The sequence below is a fragment of the Morchella sextelata genome, assembly GCF_020137385.1.
Source record: "Morchella sextelata strain SCLS chromosome Unknown scls_21, whole genome shotgun sequence".
Taxonomy (NCBI): Eukaryota; Fungi; Ascomycota; class Pezizomycetes; order Pezizales; family Morchellaceae; genus Morchella; species Morchella sextelata.
The window spans coordinates 707,687-729,268 of NW_025408636.1; the positions used below are offsets into that span (position 1 = coordinate 707,687).

General features: G+C 47.3%; 9 protein-coding genes across 9 annotated transcripts; all 9 read right to left on the reverse strand.

Moving 5' to 3' along the window:
* Nucleotides 1–535: 535 nt before the first annotated feature.
* Nucleotides 536–1,186, reverse strand: H6S33_006772 (uncharacterized protein; the record flags this gene model as incomplete). Its single annotated transcript, XM_044838120.1, has 1 exon — nt 536–1,186. One exon carries the CDS (start codon nt 1,184–1,186, stop codon nt 536–538), a length of 651 nt encoding a protein of 216 aa, XP_044689590.1.
* A 1,036-nt stretch (nt 1,187–2,222) lies between these two features.
* H6S33_006773 (uncharacterized protein) lies at nt 2,223–2,975 on the reverse strand (the record flags this gene model as incomplete). Its single annotated transcript, XM_044838121.1, has 1 exon — nt 2,223–2,975. One exon carries the CDS (start codon nt 2,973–2,975, stop codon nt 2,223–2,225), a length of 753 nt encoding a protein of 250 aa, XP_044689591.1.
* Nucleotides 2,976–3,522: 547 nt separating this feature from the next.
* H6S33_006774 (uncharacterized protein) lies at nt 3,523–7,058 on the reverse strand (the record flags this gene model as incomplete). The annotated part of the gene is made up of 1 exon (XM_044838122.1): nt 3,523–7,058. A coding segment is annotated over one exon (3,536 nt), but the record flags the coding sequence as incomplete, so codon positions are not given.
* A 41-nt stretch (nt 7,059–7,099) lies between these two features.
* On the reverse strand, nt 7,100–7,763 carry H6S33_006775 (uncharacterized protein; the record flags this gene model as incomplete). The annotated part of the gene is made up of 1 exon (XM_044838123.1): nt 7,100–7,763. A coding segment is annotated over one exon (664 nt), but the record flags the coding sequence as incomplete, so codon positions are not given.
* A 717-nt stretch (nt 7,764–8,480) lies between these two features.
* Nucleotides 8,481–8,879, reverse strand: H6S33_006776 (uncharacterized protein; the record flags this gene model as incomplete). The annotated part of the gene is made up of 1 exon (XM_044838124.1): nt 8,481–8,879. The coding sequence occupies one exon, from the start codon at nt 8,877–8,879 to the stop codon at nt 8,481–8,483; it is 399 nt and encodes a 132-aa protein (XP_044689594.1).
* Nucleotides 8,880–8,935: 56 nt separating this feature from the next.
* Nucleotides 8,936–10,987, reverse strand: H6S33_006777 (uncharacterized protein; the record flags this gene model as incomplete). Its single annotated transcript, XM_044838125.1, has 1 exon — nt 8,936–10,987. The coding sequence occupies one exon, from the start codon at nt 10,985–10,987 to the stop codon at nt 8,936–8,938; it is 2,052 nt and encodes a 683-aa protein (XP_044689595.1).
* Nucleotides 10,988–11,025: 38 nt separating this feature from the next.
* On the reverse strand, nt 11,026–12,255 carry H6S33_006778 (uncharacterized protein; the record flags this gene model as incomplete). The annotated part of the gene is made up of 1 exon (XM_044838126.1): nt 11,026–12,255. One exon carries the CDS (start codon nt 12,253–12,255, stop codon nt 11,026–11,028), a length of 1,230 nt encoding a protein of 409 aa, XP_044689596.1.
* Nucleotides 12,256–13,592: 1,337 nt separating this feature from the next.
* On the reverse strand, nt 13,593–16,898 carry H6S33_006779 (uncharacterized protein; the record flags this gene model as incomplete). Its single annotated transcript, XM_044838127.1, has 1 exon — nt 13,593–16,898. One exon carries the CDS (start codon nt 16,896–16,898, stop codon nt 13,593–13,595), a length of 3,306 nt encoding a protein of 1,101 aa, XP_044689597.1.
* A 538-nt stretch (nt 16,899–17,436) lies between these two features.
* H6S33_006780 (uncharacterized protein) lies at nt 17,437–19,590 on the reverse strand (the record flags this gene model as incomplete). The annotated part of the gene is made up of 1 exon (XM_044838128.1): nt 17,437–19,590. One exon carries the CDS (start codon nt 19,588–19,590, stop codon nt 17,437–17,439), a length of 2,154 nt encoding a protein of 717 aa, XP_044689598.1.
* Between the last annotated feature and the right edge of the window lie 1,992 nt (nt 19,591–21,582).

A 21,582-nucleotide genomic window follows, 5' to 3' on the forward strand; every position in this document is an offset into this window, starting at 1 on the left:
AGTGAAGTTCTGATTGCCCGGTGATCCTCTATATCCTCTGAGCATTGTAAGTCCGCCGAAGGGCAGGGACTATGCTAGGGAAGTCTACAATAAGCGAAAGCTCTACAGCAATGATTAAGCTTACACCTGAGTGGCAGCTCATTCATGCAGGTCCTCGTTTGTGTGGCAACCAAGGCTGCAGGTGTTACAAAGGCTTTGACTAAGAGTGGTTGCCTTGGGTATCGGAAAACACCTGCTGACGCTTAGAGAAAAGCGGGGTAGCGGTGGTATTGTTTCCGGTACTGAAGGAAGGCCCACCGGAACTTAGTAAGGAGTTAGGAGCAGAGAATAGAGGCCTTCGGAGTATAAGTACTCAGGTTCATTCTCGCCCTTCCGTCCGATTCTCTCCAGTCTTCATCAGAAAGAAAAAACCAAGTCCTCATCGGTAGCAGAGCCCTTAAAGATTATTGAGTTCTAGCGATAGTATCTTTGAATAATCTGCAACCTGATTGTCTATCTTGCACGGCCGTCTCTATTCTATCCGATTCTATTCCTCTTAGAAAGGACCCCCATTACAGGGAGATGCTCCCACCGCTGGCTGCACAAGAGGAACAACTCTCCTAGTGGATCGGACCGGAAATGCTGCAAAGGGGCTGGTCTTTCGCTGCATTGTTCTGGTGGCTGCTCTGGAAGAGGACCTGGAGCCTGGATTTGGTGCCGGAGTTGCTGGTCTACCCACCACCAGTCTTCCCTCATCAAGGGCTCTCTGTATCTCGGCAACAAAGTCTAATGGAGTAGCCGGGTTTGTCCACTCAATCTCCATGGCATCGGCATTTAATTCGTCTCTCTCCGCATACTTCCGGAGTTCTTCCTGAACAGAGTTGACCTCCATCTTCATGTACTCAAGAGCCTCTGCCATTAGAGCATTCTGTACTGCCTGGCGCTCTTGTACAAGGAGTAGGGCCTGACTGCCCCGGATCAACTGATTCTGCAGGCTGTGCTGGAGGTAGGTCTGGAGCTCTGTGAAGAACTGTTGTATGGAAACCTCGTTGGTATCCTGCCAGGCAGGCTCACCACCGGGAATGTAGGTCTGTAGCGCAGTCCTGGGCTTCTTAACAAGCTGTGTTTGCCCGGTGGCTTCAAGCTGGAGGGGCACCGGCTGCCATTCAATCTGAAGGGGTGCATCTGAAGCCGGGAGCGCAGACATTTTATATAGAGGAAGAATAATCTGAAGGTGACTTGAGCCTTAAAGATTATCTGTAACGGGGGTCCTTTCTAAGAGAAATAGAATTGGATAGAATAGAGATGGCCATGCAAGATCAACAATCAGGTTGCAGATTATTCAAAGATACTATCGCTAGAACTCAATAATCTTTAAGGGCTCTGCTCCCTATAAGAACTTGGTTTTTCATTCTGATGAAGACTGGAGAGAATAGGACTGAAGGGCGAGAATGAACCTGAGTACTTATACTCCGAAGGCCTCTATTCTCTGTTCCTAACTCCTTACTAAGTTCCGGCGGGCCTTTCCTCGGTGCCGGAAACAATACCACCGCTACCCCGCTTTTCTCTAAGCGTCAGCAGGTGTTTCCAATACCCAAGGCAACCACCCTTAGTCAAAGCCTTTGTAACACCTGCAGCCTTGGTTGCCACACAACCGAGGACCTGCATGAATGAGCTACCGCTCAGGTGTAAGCTTAATCATCGCTGTAGAGCTTTCGCTTATTGTAGACTTCCCTAGCAAAGTCCGTGCCCTTCGGCGGACTTACCTTGCTCCGAGGATACAGAGGATCACCGGGCAATCAGAGCTTCACTATCACGGGGACTATAGGCGATAGACTGTGGTGCCAAGGAATACAACCTAGGTAGTGACGTAGACGTGGACGTAGACGTAAAGGTATACTTTAACTATAGACTATGGGGTGGCTCTACCTGGTATGATAAACCGGTTGGAGCCCTATGACGTAGTGCGGACAAAGAATAGTATTCGTGGAATAAATACAGAGGTTGCGTAAAGAGGAAAGGAAAGAAAAGAAAACAGAAGAAAACCGAGACAACACCCCTTTATATATCCAGACCTCAACCCACAATGACTCATCTTCTCGCGTAACAGAAACAAAAAGAACATAATAGAAACTCGCTTAACAAATCCCACACACACTACGCAATCCTTCCTTTACATACTCTGACACTTCACATAACCGAAACGTATGGCTGCCGTTACAGACCACTCCCCCCTCTAATACCTACCTCCTGGTAGGCTTAGGCTTCCGTGGGTAACATTCGTGGAATCGTTTAACAATATCGGGCGAATGTTCGACGTCCGACAATGGTTGCCAAGAAGCTTCATCATACCCAACATACTTCAGTAGATATTCGAATCTCCCCCGGCGCTTCCTTGAATCCAAAATATCTTCAACCTCCCACTCCTCCTGTCCTTCAATTTCAACTGGGGGTGGAGGTAGTTGTTCCTGACTGGGCAAGGGATCATTGGCTGCGGGCGACAATAACGAAACGTGGAATACTGGATGAATTTTCATTGATCGGGGAAGTTCCAACTCGTAAGCATAGGGATTGACAATACGTTTAACGTTATAGGGTCCAATACGTTTCCAGTCAAATTTCTTGGAAGGTCGCTTGGTTAGGATATGACGGGTCGATAGGAAAACCTTATCTCCTAAATGGTATCGAGGAGCTGGAGTCCGATTCTTATTGGCTGATTCTTCTTGTATCCTTTGCGCTCGAAACATCTCTTCTCTTAGGAAATCCACTACATCCTTCATTTCCCTTGCAATACGATTCGCTTGATCTTCCGCCGTCGTTCGACCATGTTCCAAAGGGCCAAAAGTCATTCTTGGATTTCTTCCCGAATTGGCATAGAACGGGGAGACCTTTGTTGTTTCGGAAGCATGGTTGTTCGTCGCAAATTCAGCCATTGGTAACATTCGAGCCCAATCATCTTGTTGGTAGGAAACATAACTTCGGAGGTACTGTTCCATTACTGCATTGATTCTTTCCGTTTGTCCATCTGTTTGGGGGTGAAATGCGGTAGAGAATTTTGGTAATTGTAACGGGGACTATGGGCGTAGGAACTATAAAGCCAAGGAATACAACCGAGGCGAAGACGTGGACGTAGGAGGTTCGTGGACTATGGACTATGGACTATGGGGCCGAAGGGTACACCTAAGGCAAGAACGAGGACTGTGGACTATGGACTATGGATGGTTATACCTGGTCTAGTATACCGGGTAAACCCTATGACGTAGCGCGAACCAAATAATATTCGTAACTGTGAAGTACAGAGATTGCGTAAAGAGAAAAGAGAAAGAAAGAGAAACAAGAAATCACAAGACAACACCCCCCTTATATATCCATACCCTATTCCAATGCTGACTCATACCCTCGCGTAACAGAAACAAAAAGAACATAATAGAAACCCGCTTCACTAAACCCAACCACACTGCATAATCCTTCTCCCTTATACTCAGACAACTCAAATAGCCAACCCGCCTAGCTGCCGTTACAGACCACTCCCTCCTCTAAGGCCTATCTCCTGGTAGGCTTAGGCTTCCGTGGATAACGTTCATGGAATCGTTTGACGATATCGGGCGAATGTTCGATATCCGACAATGGCTGCCACGAAGCTTCGTCATAACCGGCATACTTAACCAAGTATTCAAATCTTCCCCGACGATCCCTGGAATCTAAAATATCCTCGACTTCCCACTCCTCCTGTCCTTCAACTTCGACCGGCGGTGGTGGTAACTGTTGTTGTCCTGGTAAAGGATCGTTTGCTGCAGACGACAATAAAGAGACATGGAATACAGGATGAACTTTCATAGAACGAGGGAGTTCCAACTCATAGGCATAAGGACTAACGATCCGCTTCACGATATATGGTCCAATGCGTTTCCAATCGAGTTTCTTCGAAGGGCGTTTAGTGAGGACATGGCGTGTTGATAAGAAAACCTTGTCTCCTACCCGATAATGGGGGGCTGGAGTTCGATTCGAATTGGCCGATTCTTCTTGAATCCTTTGCGCTCGAAATAATTCATCCTTTAGAAAATCCAATATATCCTTTATCTCCCTTGCAATACTATTGGCCTGATCCTCCGCTGTCGTCCTACCATGTTCCAAAGGGCCAAAAGTCATTCTTGGATTCCTCCCTGAGTTGGCGTAAAATGGAGAGATTCTCGTCGTTTCCGAAGCATGGTTGTTTGTTGCAAACTCGGCCATTGGCAACCATCGAACCCAGTCGTCCTGTTGATAGGAAACATAACTTCGAAGGTATTGTTCCATCATAGCATTGATTCTTTCCGTTTGTCCATCCGTCTGGGGGTGAAACGCTGTAGAAAACTTTGGCGATATTTCCAAACGATCGCAAAGAGACCTCCAGAATTCCGCAACAAATTGTGTTCCTCGATCAGATACCATAGTTTCAGGAAGTCCATGTAATTTCCAAACATTTTCGATATACAGCCTCGCTACTTCCCTCGAGTCTGCCTCCTTAGTCGTTGGTATTAGATGTCGCATTTTGGTTAGTCTATCTACCACAACTAGAATCGCATTATACCCATTGCTTTCGGGGAGATCGGTGACAAAATCCATTGACACATCCGTCCACGGTCCATCAGGTATTGGCATGGGACGGAGTACTCCATAAGGCGCATTACGTGTTGCCTTACTACGGGCACACACATTGCAATTCCTAACATACTGGTCGACATACTTTCGCATTTGTGGCCAGTAGTATTCTCGATTCAAAAGCTCTAGGGTCTTTGCTCTACCAGGATGTCCTGCTGATGGTTTGTCATGGTGTTCTTTAAGAAGTCTTAGCCGAAGGTCGTTGACATCCGGTACATAGAGTGCGCCACGGTAAAGTAGCCGACCATTATTATCTTCCATACATTCGGCAAGCGAAATCTTATTCGAGTGACGGACGCCGTTCCGAAGCATCGCGAGTACTTTGTTCGGGAAACTGTCAACTTGATAAGCATTTAAAAACAACTCTTCTACAGTGGACATTCCTTCAGCGGATTCATTTGAAAAAGAACCCGCGAACAAACTTAGCTTTGAATCCAAATTTTTTCGCTTCAAAACCACCTGGCTTTGATGCATCAACCGTTCATCCCCCTCCTTAGGTAGGTCACCCGACCTCCTAGTCAATGCATCCGGCTTTGCCCCTTGTTTCCCTGGTCTAAATTGAATAACGAAATCGAAACGTGAAAGAAATTCCGACCAACGGGCTTGTCGACGGTTTAATAGCTTTGTTGACATAAAATATTCGAGGTTCCTATGATCACTGAGGACTTCGATTGGATATTGTGCCCCTTCTAAATGATGTCGCCATTCCTCAAAACATCGTACGATTGCCAGAAGTTCTTTGTCATAGATCTCATAGTTACATTCCGCAGGGGAATGTTTCTTAGAGAAGAAAGCAACTGGATGTAAAATTCCTTCATCATCACGTTGGGACAGGATTCCAGCAGAAACATAGTCGGATGCATCGGTTTCTATTACGATTTTCCGATCCGGATCAAAGTGCGCTAGGATGGGTGCTGTGGTGAACATCTTCTTCAATGTCTGGAATGCTTCCTCCCTTTCATCCGTCCATTCGAATTTAACATTTTTCTTTGTTAACGCTGTAAGGGGAGCAACAATTTTTGAATATCCTAAGATAAACCGTCGATAGAAATTTGCAAAACCCAAAAATACCTGAACATCATGAAGATTCCTTGGTATAGACCATTCTAAAACATCAACAACTTTTTTCGGGTCCATCCTATTCCCATCAGGGGTGAGAATAAGGCCGAGATACTTTGTTTCCTGGACCATGAATTCACATTTCTCAGGCTTAAGGTGAACATGATTCTCATCAAGTACCTTCAAAACCTTCTGAATGTGTTCCTTGTGTTCCGACAGGGTTTCCGAATATATCAGGATATCATCCAGATATGCCGTTACGAATTGGTCAAGATAAGGTCGTAGGATATCATTGATCCAATGTTGGAATGTGGCCGGAGCGTTGGCTAATCCAAATGGCATTACTGTGTACTCGAAATGTCCATAACGAGTCCTGAACGCCGTCTTCCATTCATCTCCCTTAGCTACCCTGATCTGATTATATCCCCAACGTAGATCCAACTTGGTGTAGTACTGTGCCCTTGACAGTTTGGCTAGAGTTTCCTTCAAGAGTGGTAACGGATACCGATTTTTGACCGTGATTGCATTTAGACCTCGGTAATCCACACAGAGTCGAAGAGTCCCATCATTTTTCTTCACGAACAATATGGGTGCTCCCGCCGGCGATTCACTGGCCCTGATAAATCCTTTTGGTAGATTTTCATCGAGGTATTCCCGTAGCGCTTTTAATTCTATCTGGGACAGGCCGTATATTGGTCCATATGGAGGTCGTTTACCTTCCTCCAATACGATCTCAATATCATGGGACGGTCGATGTGGCGGCAGGACAGAAGCATCATATTCTTGGAACATGTGGAGACGATGGTGGAACTCCTTTGGTACTAGCTGCTTGACGTTGACGGTGGATTTCTCAACTGCTGAAACGACAACAGTATGATGTTCCGGTAGAGGGATCGATATTCCATGGACAGTAACTGCAGTTCCACTGAGTGAACAGTGTTTAACACAGTCCCGAGAATCAAAAACAAGTAGATTATCCTTTGGCCGAATGGTGACATCGTGCCGTCGCATCCACGGTATTCCCATCACGATCGGATAATGTCCCAACTTTGTAACGAAACATGAGGCAATTTCTCGGTGGCCATGAATATCTAGTGAAACATCGACAATGTGGGTAATTTCTCCTGACTGGATAGGTCTTCCATCCATAACATCTACCTGGCGAGGTTTCCTAAGGGGGGTCATTGCAAGATTGTTGTGACGTACGAAAGATTCATCGATAAAAGCATATCCTGATGCTCCAGTATCAATGAGAGCGTAGATGGAAATGAAAGAGTCGGGATTCTGAGAGACCGAACAGGTAACAACAAGAGAGTCTTCGGACATCTTATCCTCAGACACAGCAGCAGCAGCAGAGAGAACAGAAACAGGTGGCGGGGCTGGCCCCTTTGGTTTGCCATTTTTTACCAAAGGGGCTAACCTTTTAACGCCGGCTTTGGGGATCCATTTTCAAGTGGCCTTTCTCGCCAATTGCTAATGGAACGGGGATCTTTGGTGCGGGGAGCCAGGTAACGAGGCTTGGAGACATGGCGAGATTTAACTGTAGCGGTGGAGACGGAGATACGAGAACGAAGGTCAGCAATAATGGCATTTGCTTGAACCTCCCAGGCCTTTGCAACAGAGGTGATGTGAAGAATCTCATCTTCAGCATCAGCGAGGTTCTCATCGGCGATAGCGAGACTTTCCTGATGTAGTGCCAGGCGATACCGAAGCTCCTCCTCTTCGGCCTTAGACTCCTCCAGCTCAATCTTCAGAGCAACGATAACCTCGTCGCGACCTCGGATGATCTCAGTAGAATCTTCCTGGTTATCGCACAAGGTTTGCCAAAAATCGGCAGCCTTTTCGTTGGCTGCTTCTAGTTCTGTGGTGAGGCTGGTAATAACCTCTTCCTGGGCCGTATCGATAACGGGTTCTGATGGCGTGGGGGTGTCGAGAGGCTTGGTGAGAGCCTCCAAACACTCAGCAATAAGGCCATGAACCTCGGTAAGTTCTTCGCCGAAGTCTATATCGGCTGGGAGGGGACCATAGGTGATCAGAAATTCTGAAAGACGCTGTAGCAGCGTATCCTGAGTGCTGTCGGACATAGTCGCCACCAGAGTTAAGCAAGGTGGTGTTGTATCGGTTGGCTGTAGAGGACGCAATCTAAGTGTAACGGGGACTATGGGCGTAGGAACTATAAAGCCAAGGAATACAACCGAGGCGAAGACGTGGACGTAGGAGGTTCGTGGACTATGGACTATGGACTATGGGGCCGAAGGGTACACCTAAGGCAAGAACGAGGACTGTGGACTATGGACTATGGATGGTTATACCTGGTCTAGTATACCGGGTAAACCCTATGACGTAGCGCGAACCAAATAATATTCGTAACTGTGAAGTACAGAGATTGCGTAAAGAGAAAAGAGAAAGAAAGAGAAACAAGAAATCACAAGACAACACCCCCCTTATATATCCATACCCTATTCCAATGCTGACTCATACCCTCGCGTAACAGAAACAAAAAGAACATAATAGAAACCCGCTTCACTAAACCCAACCACACTGCATAATCCTTCTCCCTTATACTCAGACAACTCAAATAGCCAACCCGCCTAGCTGCCGTTACAGTAATATTTCCAACCGATCACAAAGCGACCTCCAGAATTCTGCAACGAACTGTGTCCCTCGATCGGATACGATGGTATCTGGTAATCCATGCAGCTTCCAAACGTTATCGATATATAGCCTCGCTACTTCCCTTGAATCTGCCTCTTTAGTCGTTGGTATTAGATGTCGCATCTTAGTTAATCTATCCACCACAACTAAGATTGCATCATATCCATCGCTCTCAGGGAGATCAGTGACAAATCCATCGATATATCCATCCATGGTCCTTCAGGTATTGGCATAGGACGGAGTACTCCATAAGGTGCATTGCGTGGTGCCTTGCTACAGACACACACATGGCAATTCCTAACGTATTGATCAACATATTTTCGCATTTGTGGCCAATAATATTCTCGGTTTAGAAGTTCCAATGTCTTTGCTCTACCCGGATGTCCTGCGGATGGTTTGTCATGGTATTCTTTCAAAAACCTTAGTCGGAGGTCATCGTCGTCTGGTACATATAGCATGCCTCGATAAAGTAGCCGACCGTTGTCATCTTCCGTACATTCGGTAAGCGAGATTTTATTTGAGTGGCGAACGCCATTCCGAAGCATAGTGAGGATCTTGTTTGGAAAACTATCGACTTGGTAAGCCTTTGAAAATAATTCCTCTACAGCGGACGCTCCTTCAGCGGATTCATTTGACAAGAACCCGCGAACAAACTTAGCTTGGTATCCAAATTTTTTCGCTTCAGAATCACTTGACTCTGATGCGTCAACCGTTCATCCCCCTCCTTAGGTAGGTCACCTGACCTCCTAGTCAATGCATCTGGTTTTGTTCCTTGTTTTCCTGGCCGAAATTGTATAACGAAATCAAAGCGTGAAAGAAATTCGGACCAACGGGCTTGTCGACGATTTAAAAATTTTGTTGTCATAAAATATTCAAGATTCCGATGGTCGCTAAGAACTTCAATTGGGAATTGAGCTCCTTCCAGGTGATGTCGCCATTCTTCGAAGCATCGTATAATTGCTAAAAGTTCTTTGTCATAGATTTCGTAGTTGCACTCTGCAGGAGAATGCTTCTTGGAGAAGAAAGCGACTGGATGTAGGATTCCCTCATCATCACGTTGAGATAGGATTCCTGGTGAAACATAGTCGGATGCATCGGTTTCTATCACAATTTTTCGATCCGGATTAAAATGAGCTAGTATCGGTGCCGTTGTAAACATCTTTTTCAAAGTTTGAAATGCTTCCTCCCTTTCATCTGTCCATTCAAATTTAACATTTTTCTTTGTCAAGGCTGTAAGCGGAGCAACAATTTTCGAATATCCCAGAATAAACCGTCGATAGAAATTTGCAAATCCTAAAAATACTTGAACATCGTGAAGGTTTGTTGGTATGGACCATTCTAAAACATCGACAACTTTCCTTGGGTCCATTCTGTTTCCATTCGGAGTAAGGATTAAACCGAGATATTTTGTTTCCTGAACTATAAATTCACATTTTTCAGGTTTAAGATGAACATGATTCTCATCAAGTACCTCTAGAACCTTTTGAATGTGTTTTTTATGTTCTGATAGAGTCTCGGAATAAATAAGGATATCGTCTAGGTATGCCGTTACGAATTGGTCGAGATAAGGACGTAAAATATCATTGATCCAGTGTTGAAATTTGGCAGGGGCATTAACTAATCCAAACGGCATTACTGTATATTCGAAATGTCCATGTCGAGTCCGGAACGCTGTTTTCCATTCATCTCCTTCCGCTATCCTGATTTGATTATATCCCCATCGTAAATCCAACTTGGTATAGTATTCTGCTCTTGATAACTTAGCCAGGGTTTCCTTTAACAATGGTAATGGATATCGATTTTTGATTGTAATCGCATTTAGGCCTCGATAGTCAACGCAGAGTCGAAGAGTTCCATCGTTTTTCTTTACGAACAATATAGGCGCTCCCGCTGGTGATTCACTAGCCCGAATAAATCCTTTAGGTAAATTTTCATCAAGATATTCCCGTAGTGCCTTCAACTCAATTTGCGATAATCCATATATAGGTCCATATGGTGGTCGTTTACCTTCTTCTAATACTATTTCGATATCATGAGGCGGTCGATGTGGTGGGAGAATTGAAGCATCGTATTCTTTAAACATATGGAGGCGATGGTGAAATTCCTTTGGTACTAGTTGTTCAATGTCGACAATAGATTTTTCGGTTGCTGAAACAATGACTGTATCGTGTTCCGGTAGAGGAATCGAGATACCATGAACAATAACTGCAGTTCCATTGAGTGAACAGTATTGACAACAGCTTCGAGAGTCAAAAACAAATAGATTCTCTTTCGGTCGAATCGTAACATCATGACGTCGCATCCAAGGTATCCCCATCACAATCGGATAGTGTCCTAATTTCGTCACAAAACATGGCACCGTCTCCCGATGACCATGAATGTCTAACGAGACAGCGACAATATGGGTAATCTTTCCTGACTTGATAGGCCTTCCGTCTATCACGTCTACATGGCGAGGTATTTTAAGGGGGGTTATTGTAAGATTGTTGTGGCGTACAAAAGATTCATCAATGAAAGTATATCCTGATGCTCCGGTATCAATAAGGGCGTAGGTAGGTACGAAAGAATTTTTATTTTGTGAAATCGAACAAGTTACTACAAGTTGATTTCCATCTATTTCCTCCTCTGATACCGAAAAGCCAGAAATATGCATCCTAGAAAAATCCTTAAACGGTCCCTGGGCTAAGCCACTTAGTGCAGGGACAAATCTTTTGCCGACTCGTTATCACTTCCATCATTATCCTCCACCCTCAACGCTGCTCCCCTCATAACCGGTCTCCTTTGTTGACCTCCTGTTGCCCTTGCTTGAGGGCAATCCCTAACCATATGCCCGACACCTCCGCAATAGAAACATCGGCCCTCAGCTAAGCGGGCGTTTCTTTCGGCAGGGGTAGGGCGACGACGTCCTCCAGACAGATCCATGGGTACATCACCTCCAGGACGGAACGAGGGGTGATTCTCAGTGGCAGGTGGGTTGGCAGCAGGGGCAGCGGGACGGGGAGCAGGAACAGGATTTGTTGGTGGGGGACGCGGAGCCGGGGTCGCAGTAGTAGTCCAAGGTTTTTTACTACCTCGCTTAGCTTTCGCCGCCCGTCGTCGGTTATCCAACCGTTGCAAAAGTGTTGCACAACCATCCACCGTTGCAGGGGTCTCATGGTGTATCATCGATTCGTCCAGTTCCCCATTAATTCCTTCCATCAAAGCTTCAATCCGAGAGACTTCATCCATTCCCGACTCAGCAGCATACCGTTGAAATTCAGCGAAGTAGTCAGCGAAAGTTCGAGTGCGTTGTCTGATATTCCGGAGATTTCTCCTAGCCGTACGCATTCGATCGGGGTCTCCAAAAGCTGTATCCAGAATCTCATAAAACCGTGTCATAGAAGGTAAGGCAATACCTTCTTCTCCCATATACTGTAAGAACTGATTGGCAGCAGCACCTTCCAATCTGCTGAACGCATACGATAACTTAGACTGTAGTGTAGGATAGCGATCGGTATTTCCTAATAGCTTGAGTTTCATTTGTTGCTTGAATAAGTGTAACCTTTCTCGATCACGATCCCCTCTGAATACGTCGGGGTCTGGGAGTTTCTCCGACCGATAGATAGTGCCTGCAACTGGTGGTACTGGAGGTACGGGTGGAGCATTGTTTCCAATAGGTTCTTCGTCAGGGGCCACAACCTCAACAGCAGTTCGTTGAGCTCGGGCAGCAGTAAGATCTCGTTCAAACATCCTTCTTGCCCTCTCAGCCTCCGCTTCTACCTCCTGTAAATCGGTTGCATATTGAGTAAGACCATTTTGACACTGTTGAAGAAGCGCATAGGCTTCAGCTCCGACAACGTTGTCGACCTGTGGATGCGCTTGAAAAAATCTTTGGAGGTTATCGTTGAGTTGTTGATAATCGACATGGACATGTTCCGACATTGTAGACTATGGTGTTGTATTAGTTGGCGATAGAGGACGCAACCTACGTATTACGGGGACTATAGGCGATAGACTGTAGTGCCAAGGAATACAACCTAGGTAGTGACGTCGACGTGGACGTAGACGTAAAGGTATACTTTAACTATAGACTATGGGGTGGCTCTACCTGGTATGATAAACCGGTTGGAGCCCTATGACGTAGTGCGGACAAAGAATAGTATTCGTGGAATAAATACAGAGGTTGCGTAAAGAGGAAAGGAAAGAAAAGAAAACAGAAGAAAACCGAGACAACACCCCTTTATATATCCAGACCTCAACCCACAATGACTCATCTTCTCGCGTAACAGAAACAAAAAGAACATAATAGAAACTCGCTTAACAAATCCCACACACACTACGCAATCCTTCCTTTACATACTCTGACACTTCACATAACCGAAACGTATGGCTGCCGTTACATTCACTCTGGCCGGTCTTCTAGTCACTGGTGAGGCTTAGACTCGTCAGTCATTGCTCCCATGAATATATCCTCTTCCTAGCGCCCGGAATGTAGTTACTCTAACAGCTGGTAGCTAACCACACTGCCGGTACTTGCATATCACCGTGCAACTGGCTTCTAGCAATAACTCTCAGCATGTAACCGGGCCCTGTGTGTACTAATACACCAGACAGTGTTTGGGGAGATGCCAATGCTAAGCGATAATTCTGTAGCTTTTAAACTTATAATATTGTAGACCGGATTCCGCTCGCTGAGTGACTGATGATGCCACTAAGACGAGGCGGAACCCTTCCCTATTTATACATATTGGAACCTATGCCAAGGCCCGCTTTCTAATACTAATGAGATAACGATAATAGAATAAGACAATCAACCCGAAGATAACCCTAATAGAAAAGCGCCCCCGCATAGTTCCGTTCCTCCATTCTAATTCCGACACGTAACCATGAACCCCGCAATTGCCAGTAACCGAGCTGTATCATGCTATTGTCCTAGAGCAACTTCCCTAAGTAGAATGGCCTGCAGCCATAAGCCCCGCTTCTATTCCGTTCCTGGTGAGACACCCGATAGTAAACGTGCCCTCACAACAGCCTAATACTAGTGTGGTTGCACCCGGTGCCCCCACACCCCTCGGTACCTTTCTATGCTTGTTCCCTCGTTACCCGACCGTACTCACATCACAACCCATCACTCGTATTATCCTTGTTCCTTGACTTAGGAGCAGTGTTCGTATTTCCTGTAACACTACTCCCCCTTCCTAGACGTCGCCCTCGACCGTTAAAACCTCTCTATGATAAAAACCCTTTGGGAAAAGTCATAGAGTAGGAAAGGTATCGAGCTAGTCTTCCCTAGTCCGCTGTCGTTTCAGAGGTCGTCTCGAGTCGGTGACTGGCCCTTGACTCCGCGTATGGGGCCGAGTGTTGGTAACCGGTTTGAAGTTCTCATCTAAGAGTGCCTCTTGAGGGTCGGGTGTTGCGAGTCGTTTTCGTGTGTTCTGTTGCCTGCCCATGTTGGGCTCCTCTCGATAAGGTCTTAGCAACATCTCGTGGAATACGTCATGAACCTTCCATTCTGCCGGAAGATTCAATCTATAAGCCCTGTTTCCTACAGCCGCGGCGACCTCGAAGGGGCCTGTAAACTTGTCCGACCATTTATTGTAACCACCGAGGTTCCGAGTATCCAGCAAAACCTTTTGACCGATTGTGAACCGCTGAACTGCTGGCCCTGGCCTTGACGCCATCCTGTCAAAGGTCTTCTGCAGCGTGTCTCTCGCTGACTCATGGGCTAGGAGAAGGTCTTCCAGGTAGGTGCTTCCCTTGGCATCCAGCTGTCCGATTTTCGCATCCGTTGGCCAATCTGTTCGCGGGTGGAAACCATAGTTACAGTAGAACGGCGATTGTCCTGTCGACGAGTGTTTCGCATTATTGTATGCATACTCGCAAATCGGTAGTAGGTCCTTCCATTTCTTTCCTGTTCCTGCGGTATAGGCCCGGATGTAGGATTCGAGGTGCTGATTGGTCTTTTCTGTTTGTCCATCCGTCTGTGGGTGGAACGAGGTCGAGAGTCTTCTACGAATCCCTAGTCGTTCTGTGATCGCAGCCCAGAATGCCGATACGAACTGTGTTCCTCTGTCAGAGACAATGCTTCTAGGAAGTCCGTGAAAGCGCCAAATGTCCTTGACAAAGGCGTTAGCGGTCTGTTCCGCATTGATTCCCGTCATTGGAATGAAGTGAGCCATTTTCGTAAAACGGTCCACAACTACCAATACGTTACGGAACCCTGATTTCTCCTTTGGCATTTCTACTACGAAATCCATTGAGATATCAGTCCAAGGTGTGGTGGCTAACTCTAGGGGTTGAGGGAGTGACAAGTGTCTCCGGCGTTGCTTGGCTCTCTGGCACACGTCGCAAGTCTTGACGAAGTTGGCTACATCCGTGGACATTCCTGGCCACCAATAGTTCCTATCGATCAACTCGAGGGTTTTATCCCTTCCTAGATGCCCCGCTACGGGTCTGTCATGATGGTCCTCAATGACTTGTCTGACCGCGTATCCTGGCACTACCCAAGGGCCATCGTGGGTGGCCTCATTCGATCCCGGGGTCCATTCAGTGGCAAGCTCCGTTATTACGGCATCAGCTTCCTCTGTCCCGAAGACTTCAAGGTTTGCGTCAGGGAGAGGTTCATCCCGGAACACTCTCCGAACCCATTGTCTATCCTGTTCATACCAGTCTTGTAGTGGCTGAGGCAGCTCAGTACCTGGTATGTCGTACCACTGATCCAACGGAGTCCATTCTTCTTCGGGGTTGCCAATGATTTCAGGGCCAGTTTCTACACTGGTCCGTGATTTCCTGACAAATTGTTCTGCGCTGAGCAACTGTTTTACGGGTTGTTCACGCATTACTCCCCCTTCCATAGCGAACTCTGGGCGCCTTGTAAGTGCATCTGGCTTGCCATTTTTTTCGCCTGGTCGGTAATGAATCCTGAAGCGAAAAGGTGCTATCTTTTCGGCCCATCTGGCTTGTCTTCTCGACAACTTCTTGGTCGTTGTGAAGTACTGTAGGTTTTGATGATCCGAATGTATCTGGATAGGAATGTCCGTTCCTTCCAGCCAATGTCTCCAAGTCAAGAGAGCAGAAACTATAGCGAGCATCTCCTTGTCATAGATCTCGTAGTTTACCTCTGCCTCGTTGAACTTGCGAGAGTGGTAAGCTACCGGGTGTAGAATACCATCCTCGAACACCTGAGAGAGTACCGCGGCCTCAGCCCAGTCACTCGCGTCAGTTTCTATGATCGCTTCGCGGTGTTCGTCATAGTGTCGTAGTATTGGGGCAGACGTAAATCTCTCCTTGAGTTCGTCGAAAGCACTTTGCTGTTCACTGCTCCATCGCCATACGGAACCTTTCTTCAGGAGATCGGTCATTGGTCGGCAAACCTCGGAGTACCTGTGGATGAACCGTCGTAGGAAGTTGGCGAATCCGAGGAAACATTGAAGTTCCTTGATCTTGGTGGGTGGTAACCATTCTGTGATTGCCTTTACCTTCTTAGGCGAGACCTGGTTCCCTTTCCCTGATAGTACAAATCCCAGGAATTCTTCCTCCTGTTTGTACCATTCCCTTTTCTCGAGGTTCCCGTATAGATGGTTTTGCTGCAGTCGCTCCAATACCTTTCTCACAAGAGTCGTATGCTCTTCCTTAGTCTTTGAATATATTAGAATATCATCCAAGTAGACTACGACGCCTTGATCTAGAAGATCCTTGAATATGGTATTGACCATGACCTGGAATGACGCCGGTGCATTGGTTAGGCCAAAAGGCATTACCCTATATTCGAAGTGGCCGTACTTCGTTCTGAAAGCTGTTTTCCATTCCTCGCCAGCAGCAATCCTAATCAAGTTATAGCCATTTTTCAGGTCTATCTTGGTGAAGAACTCTGCTCCTTTCGTTGAATCGGCCAACTCTGTCATGAGTGGAAGGGGGTAGCGATTCTTGACCGTGATAGCATTTAAGCCACGAAAGTCTACGCATAACCTCAGTTTTCCATTGGCTTTCTTCACGAACAGGATCGGTGCTGCTGCCGGGCTGGTGGAGGGGACTATTTTGCCAGAGACTAGCATTTCGTCCAAGTACTCCCGGAGTGCCTTTTGTTCCACTGGGGAGAGCGCATAGATCGGTCCCCATGGGGGCTGCTTTCCTTCCATAAGGGGAATGGTGTGATCCCATTCAGAGTGATCAGGTAGTCGATCGGCTCCTTCCTTAGAGAAGACATCGACGAAGTCCTGGTACTCCATTGGTATAGCACTAGCGAGAGCCTCGCCTACCAATGCCCTTGCCCAGAAGGGGTGTTGCTCGATCATCATCTGTGTCTCGGGTGACGACCTCAACAGCCTGATGACCAGCTCTTCTGGGTCTTCTTCGTATATATCATACATGGTCCTGAAGCATCCCTTCACTTGACAATTGATGTTGTCGAAGGTGACCTTATTCTGACCCCAATGTATGGTAGGTTGATGCTCCTTGAGCCATCGATGTGGTATGACGAGATCTTCTCCTGCGAATGAGCCAACCTCACAGACGATGTCTCGGTCTAGATGGTTGCCGACGCGGAGGGTAAGAGATTTGGTGATGTAAGTGCCGGAGTTAGGCATAGGGGTGCCGTCAGCCTGTCTGATGATGAGGGGCTTGGGTCGAGGTTGAGTTGGGATCTTTAGACGATGGATACAGTTCCAGGACATAACCCAGTCCTCTGTTCCGCTGTCTAGGAGTGCGTTGACTACTTCTGCATGTTGGGTACTAGTTGCGGGGTGGTTCCAAGAGATCTCAATCTCAAGGCGGGTTCTTGGTGATGTGAAGACATGTTCGTATGTTTAAGAAGTGTAAGGTAAATTGTCCTTGGGTATGAGTGGATTGATGTTGATGGTTCTTGTTCTGAGCGCGGGGCGAGGGAGTTTATATAGAAAATTCGAGCGTTGATAAAGATCATAGTACAACACTTACGCACCAGGCGTTTCGGAATGTGACCCCGCTTCTCGAGTGTGTGTAAAGAGAATTTAAATTGCGCAAAATAAAAACCGATAGAACATAACACAACCCGATCCCTTAGAAAAGTCTTCCTTTCAAAACAGAATAGAAAAGCCGTAACACAACATAGAATGAAACACCGCAAAATAGAAATACCCAATCAATTTAGTCCTCCAAATTCGTAATCCTTGCCCTAAATGCCTCATTTTGTTGCCCCAATTTTCGTTTCTTATCACCCTCCCTTCCGTGGTCCTTTCTCCCGGAAGGATGCTCTCTTCTCTTCAGGTTCGTTAACCTGACCTTACTCGTCGCCACGCAATCCTTTACGAAGTGGTTATCTCTACCACAACGGAAACACTTTCCTTCCTTCTGCCATTTCTCCTTCTCTTCTTTGGTAACACCTAAATCATCCGAGGTCTTGGAGTTGTTGGCTGATGCGGGAAAAGTTTTCCGAGGATTTGCATTGTTGCGCGATTTCCGCCGTTCCGTTTTTTCCTCGCGAGGTTTCACAGTGTCCTTACCTCGCAGGATTTCCTTTCGAGCCTTTACCTCGTGGTCCTTGCGTCCGACTTTTCGTACCCAGGCTAACCAGTCCACGAAATCACTAGGTTCCTCAATCGCATTGGAGAGCCGTTGTTCCAGCGAGGAGTTTATTCCTGTTAGGATCATGGATCTCATGACAACTGGTCCAACTCGTGCGTCCCATTCTAGGTTCTGCATCTCGTTGATGTAGTCGTCGATTGGGCCAGTTTGCCGGAGTCTGTCCATCTTCTGCTTGGCCTGTTCCTGACTCGTGCGGTTGCCATATTGAGTGCGAAGTTCTTGCTTGAACCGTTCCCAGGTTCCGATGCTGCTATCCACAGCTAACCTCTCCGTAAAATTCCGCCAAAAGTTCGCCGCACTACCGGTAAACTCGAGGGATGCCCACATGATCTTAGTGCCGTTATCCCATTGGACCTTCTTCTGGAGACTGATTAGGATTTCCATCTGATCGATCCAGAGTCTTACGTCTTGATCGGCTCTTCCGGAGAAGGGAATGTTGGCCTTTTTGGGTGCATCACCTACGGTGGCGCGAGGGGGGTGCGAGAGTTCTTGCTCTCGTTGGCGCCTTCTTTCGTGTCTTCGTTTCTTACGTTCCAGCCGCTTGCGGCGTTCGCCTTCCGAATCTGAGGAATCCGATGGGGACGATCCTGGTGCTTCCGGGGCGTTACCTCCCTTATTGCCATTTCCGTTACCTCCACCTTGTGCTCCTTGACCCCCTTGCTTCCCTTGTTGGCTACTACGCTCAGGGTTGCTTTTTGGTGCTAGGTTTTGACCTTCGGGGTCCTCACTGGATTCGGAGCCAGCTGGAGGGACGACTGGTTGTTGGGGAGGTGGTTTGGGAGGTGGGCCTGATCCGCCGCCACCTGTCTCTGGGGCCAGTGGTTTTTCCGCAGCCGCTTTACGGACTGTTTCCTTCATCTGCTCCATCATTTCTTCTAGAGCCGTCCTTGTTCCAGAGAACCCATCTACCAAGGATACCTGCTGCTGCATGGTCCTCTCCAATTGTGCCAGTGTAGCTGCTACGCCGTCTGGGACTTGGGCTGGGCCATCTTTCGGCAGTCTTTGAATCCAGTCAGCCAGCATGGTTATGTGCTGGGCCTGCTCTTCCTGCCGCTGTTGGTGGGCCCTAGTAGTGGTGACGATCTGTTCCAAGACTTGACCGAGGTTCGTAGTAGTTGCGGCTGTCTCTGCCCGTACTTGCGCGAGGATGTACCCATCTCGGCGCTCCCGTTCTTCTTGGTCCTGGTTGAACTTCATCTGCAATTCGCGGATGAGTCTGGTCTGCTCTTCGTGCTGCTGGGTAAGCTGCGCCGTGTGCTGCCGAGTAATTTCCCTGATTGCGGGGAGGTCTTGGACGCTCACAGTGAGGTCTCCAAGTCCGCGGCTCAGCTGCTGGACCACTGGGGCTCCTCTGCGTTCGATTTCCTGCCCGATGATTTCTCCAAAGGGGTGCTCGATACGGCGTTCCTCTACGTCCATATCCGTATCCTCGTCCTCGTCCGTTACCCTGGGGACCGAGGGCCTCGGAATAGAAGACCTCTCTCTGATTGGCGTTTTGTACGGGGAATAGTCTCGATAGTCCCCTTGCCTGCGGGAGCGGGGTTGACCATAGGATGCGGCCGGCTGAGTCGATCTGAAGAGGTCGCTGATTGGCATATCCAGATCCCTCCTGTGGCGCTGTCTCGCCTGGGTCTCGACTATACCTCGATCTCTCACGGTGATCGAGCTCTCCATGTTGTAGTCTTCCTCCATTTGTTGCTGATGACCCCTTGACATCGCTAAGTTGCTCGATTCTGAGTTGTGGCTGTCTTCTACACCAGGGTTGAACGACGAACCAAGGGACGGAGTGAGCTAATCCGTGGGATTGCTGACTGAGGGTGACTTTAATGGGGAACAGCTCGGGATAGTTGAGGATCTCCGGGTCGTGTTCTTCGAACGTGCAAGTAGTACCTGCTTCGGCAAAAAATCCGGCGTACTCAAGGTATCCGCAATAGAGGTGTTCGGCACTGCCTCTGCGAACGACAAAAGAGGTGGTGCAAGTAAAGTTGTTGATAGCTGCTGTTGCTACTCGGGGATGCATACGGTATCAAAGAGTCCTCCTAATAGACTACTTTCTTATTCTTCTACTTGAGCGCACGGTGACTATCCGCCACAAACAAAATACTCTCAAGTATTGGTCTAAGCAAGTAGTTGTCTTATCGGGACGTTGATAATATGCGATCGATAAAATAATAGCGTAGTGGATAAGGTACAATATAGTGTTTGGGGAGATGCCAATGCTAAGCGATAATTCTGTAGCTTTTAAACTTATAATATTGTAGACCGGATTCCGCTCGCTGAGTGACTGATGATGCCACTAAGACGAGGCGGAACCCTTCCCTATTTATACATATTGGAACCTATGCCAAGGCCCGCTTTCTAATACTAATGAGATAACGATAATAGAATAAGACAATCAACCCGAAGATAACCCTAATAGAAAAGCGCCCCCGCATAGTTCCGTTCCTCCATTCTAATTCCGACACGTAACCATGAACCCCGCAATTGCCAGTAACCGAGCTGTATCATGCTATTGTCCTAGAGCTACTTCCCTAAGTAGAATGGCCTGCAGCCATAAGCCCCGCTTCTATTCCGTTCCTGGTGAGACACCCGATAGTAAACGTGCCCTCACAACAGCCTAATACTAGTGTGGTTGCACCCGGTGCCCCCACACCCCTCGGTACCTTTCTATGCTTGTTCCCTCGTTACCCGACCGTACTCACATCACAACCCATCACTCGTATTATCCTTGTTCCTTGACTTAGGAGCAGTGTTCGTATTTCCTGTAACAGACAGTTGAAATGGCTCCGTTACAGTATTGGGGTATCTACTAGCCTTTCTCTCACTCCCGTAAATGCTTGGCATGCCCGTAACAGAAGTCTACAATAAGCGAAAGCTCTACAGCAATGATTAAGCTTACACCTGAGCGGCAGCTCATTCATGTAGGCCCTCGGTTGTGTGGCAATCAAGGCTGCAGGTGTTACAAAGGTTTTGACTAAGGGTGGTTGCCTTGGGTATCGGAAACACCTGCTGACGCTTAGAGAAAAGTGGGGTAGCGGTGGTATTGTTTCCGGACCGAGGAAAGGCTTGACCGGGACTTAGTAAGGAAGTTAGGAGCAGAGAATAGAGGCCTTCGGAGTATAAGTACTCAGGTTCATTCTCGCCCTTCAGTCCTGTTCTTCTGAGTCTTCATCAGAAAGAAAAACCAAGTTTTTATCGGTAGCAGAGCCCTTAAAGATTATTGAGTTCTAGCGATAGTATCTTTGAATAATCTGCAACCTGATTGTTGATCTTGCATGGCCATCTCTATTCTATCCAATTCTATTTCTCTTAGAAAGGACCCCCGTTACAGCTTTGCCCGATCCTTTCTGATTGCTTCCAGCTGTCTCTCATATATCCACTGGTCCAAAAGCAGTACCTTCCGGTAGTTTGACGCTCTGGAGTTTATTATTGGGGTCGAAAACGTGTTTTTTAACTAAGAAAACCGCAACTCCGCATTTGGTCGTATATTGATCGCACCACACCTCGTAGGTGTGAACCAGAGTTGATAGTGATGTTCCCATTAGTATTAGAGGGTATTGGGGTTATCTACTAGCCTTTCTCTTACTCCCGTAAATGCTTGGCATGCCCGTAACAGGGTTCGAGAAGGTGCCCATTTTGGCCAATTTTGGTGTATTTTGCTTCAAGTTGGTAACTTATGTCATGGTACTATACATGTAATGAACCCTT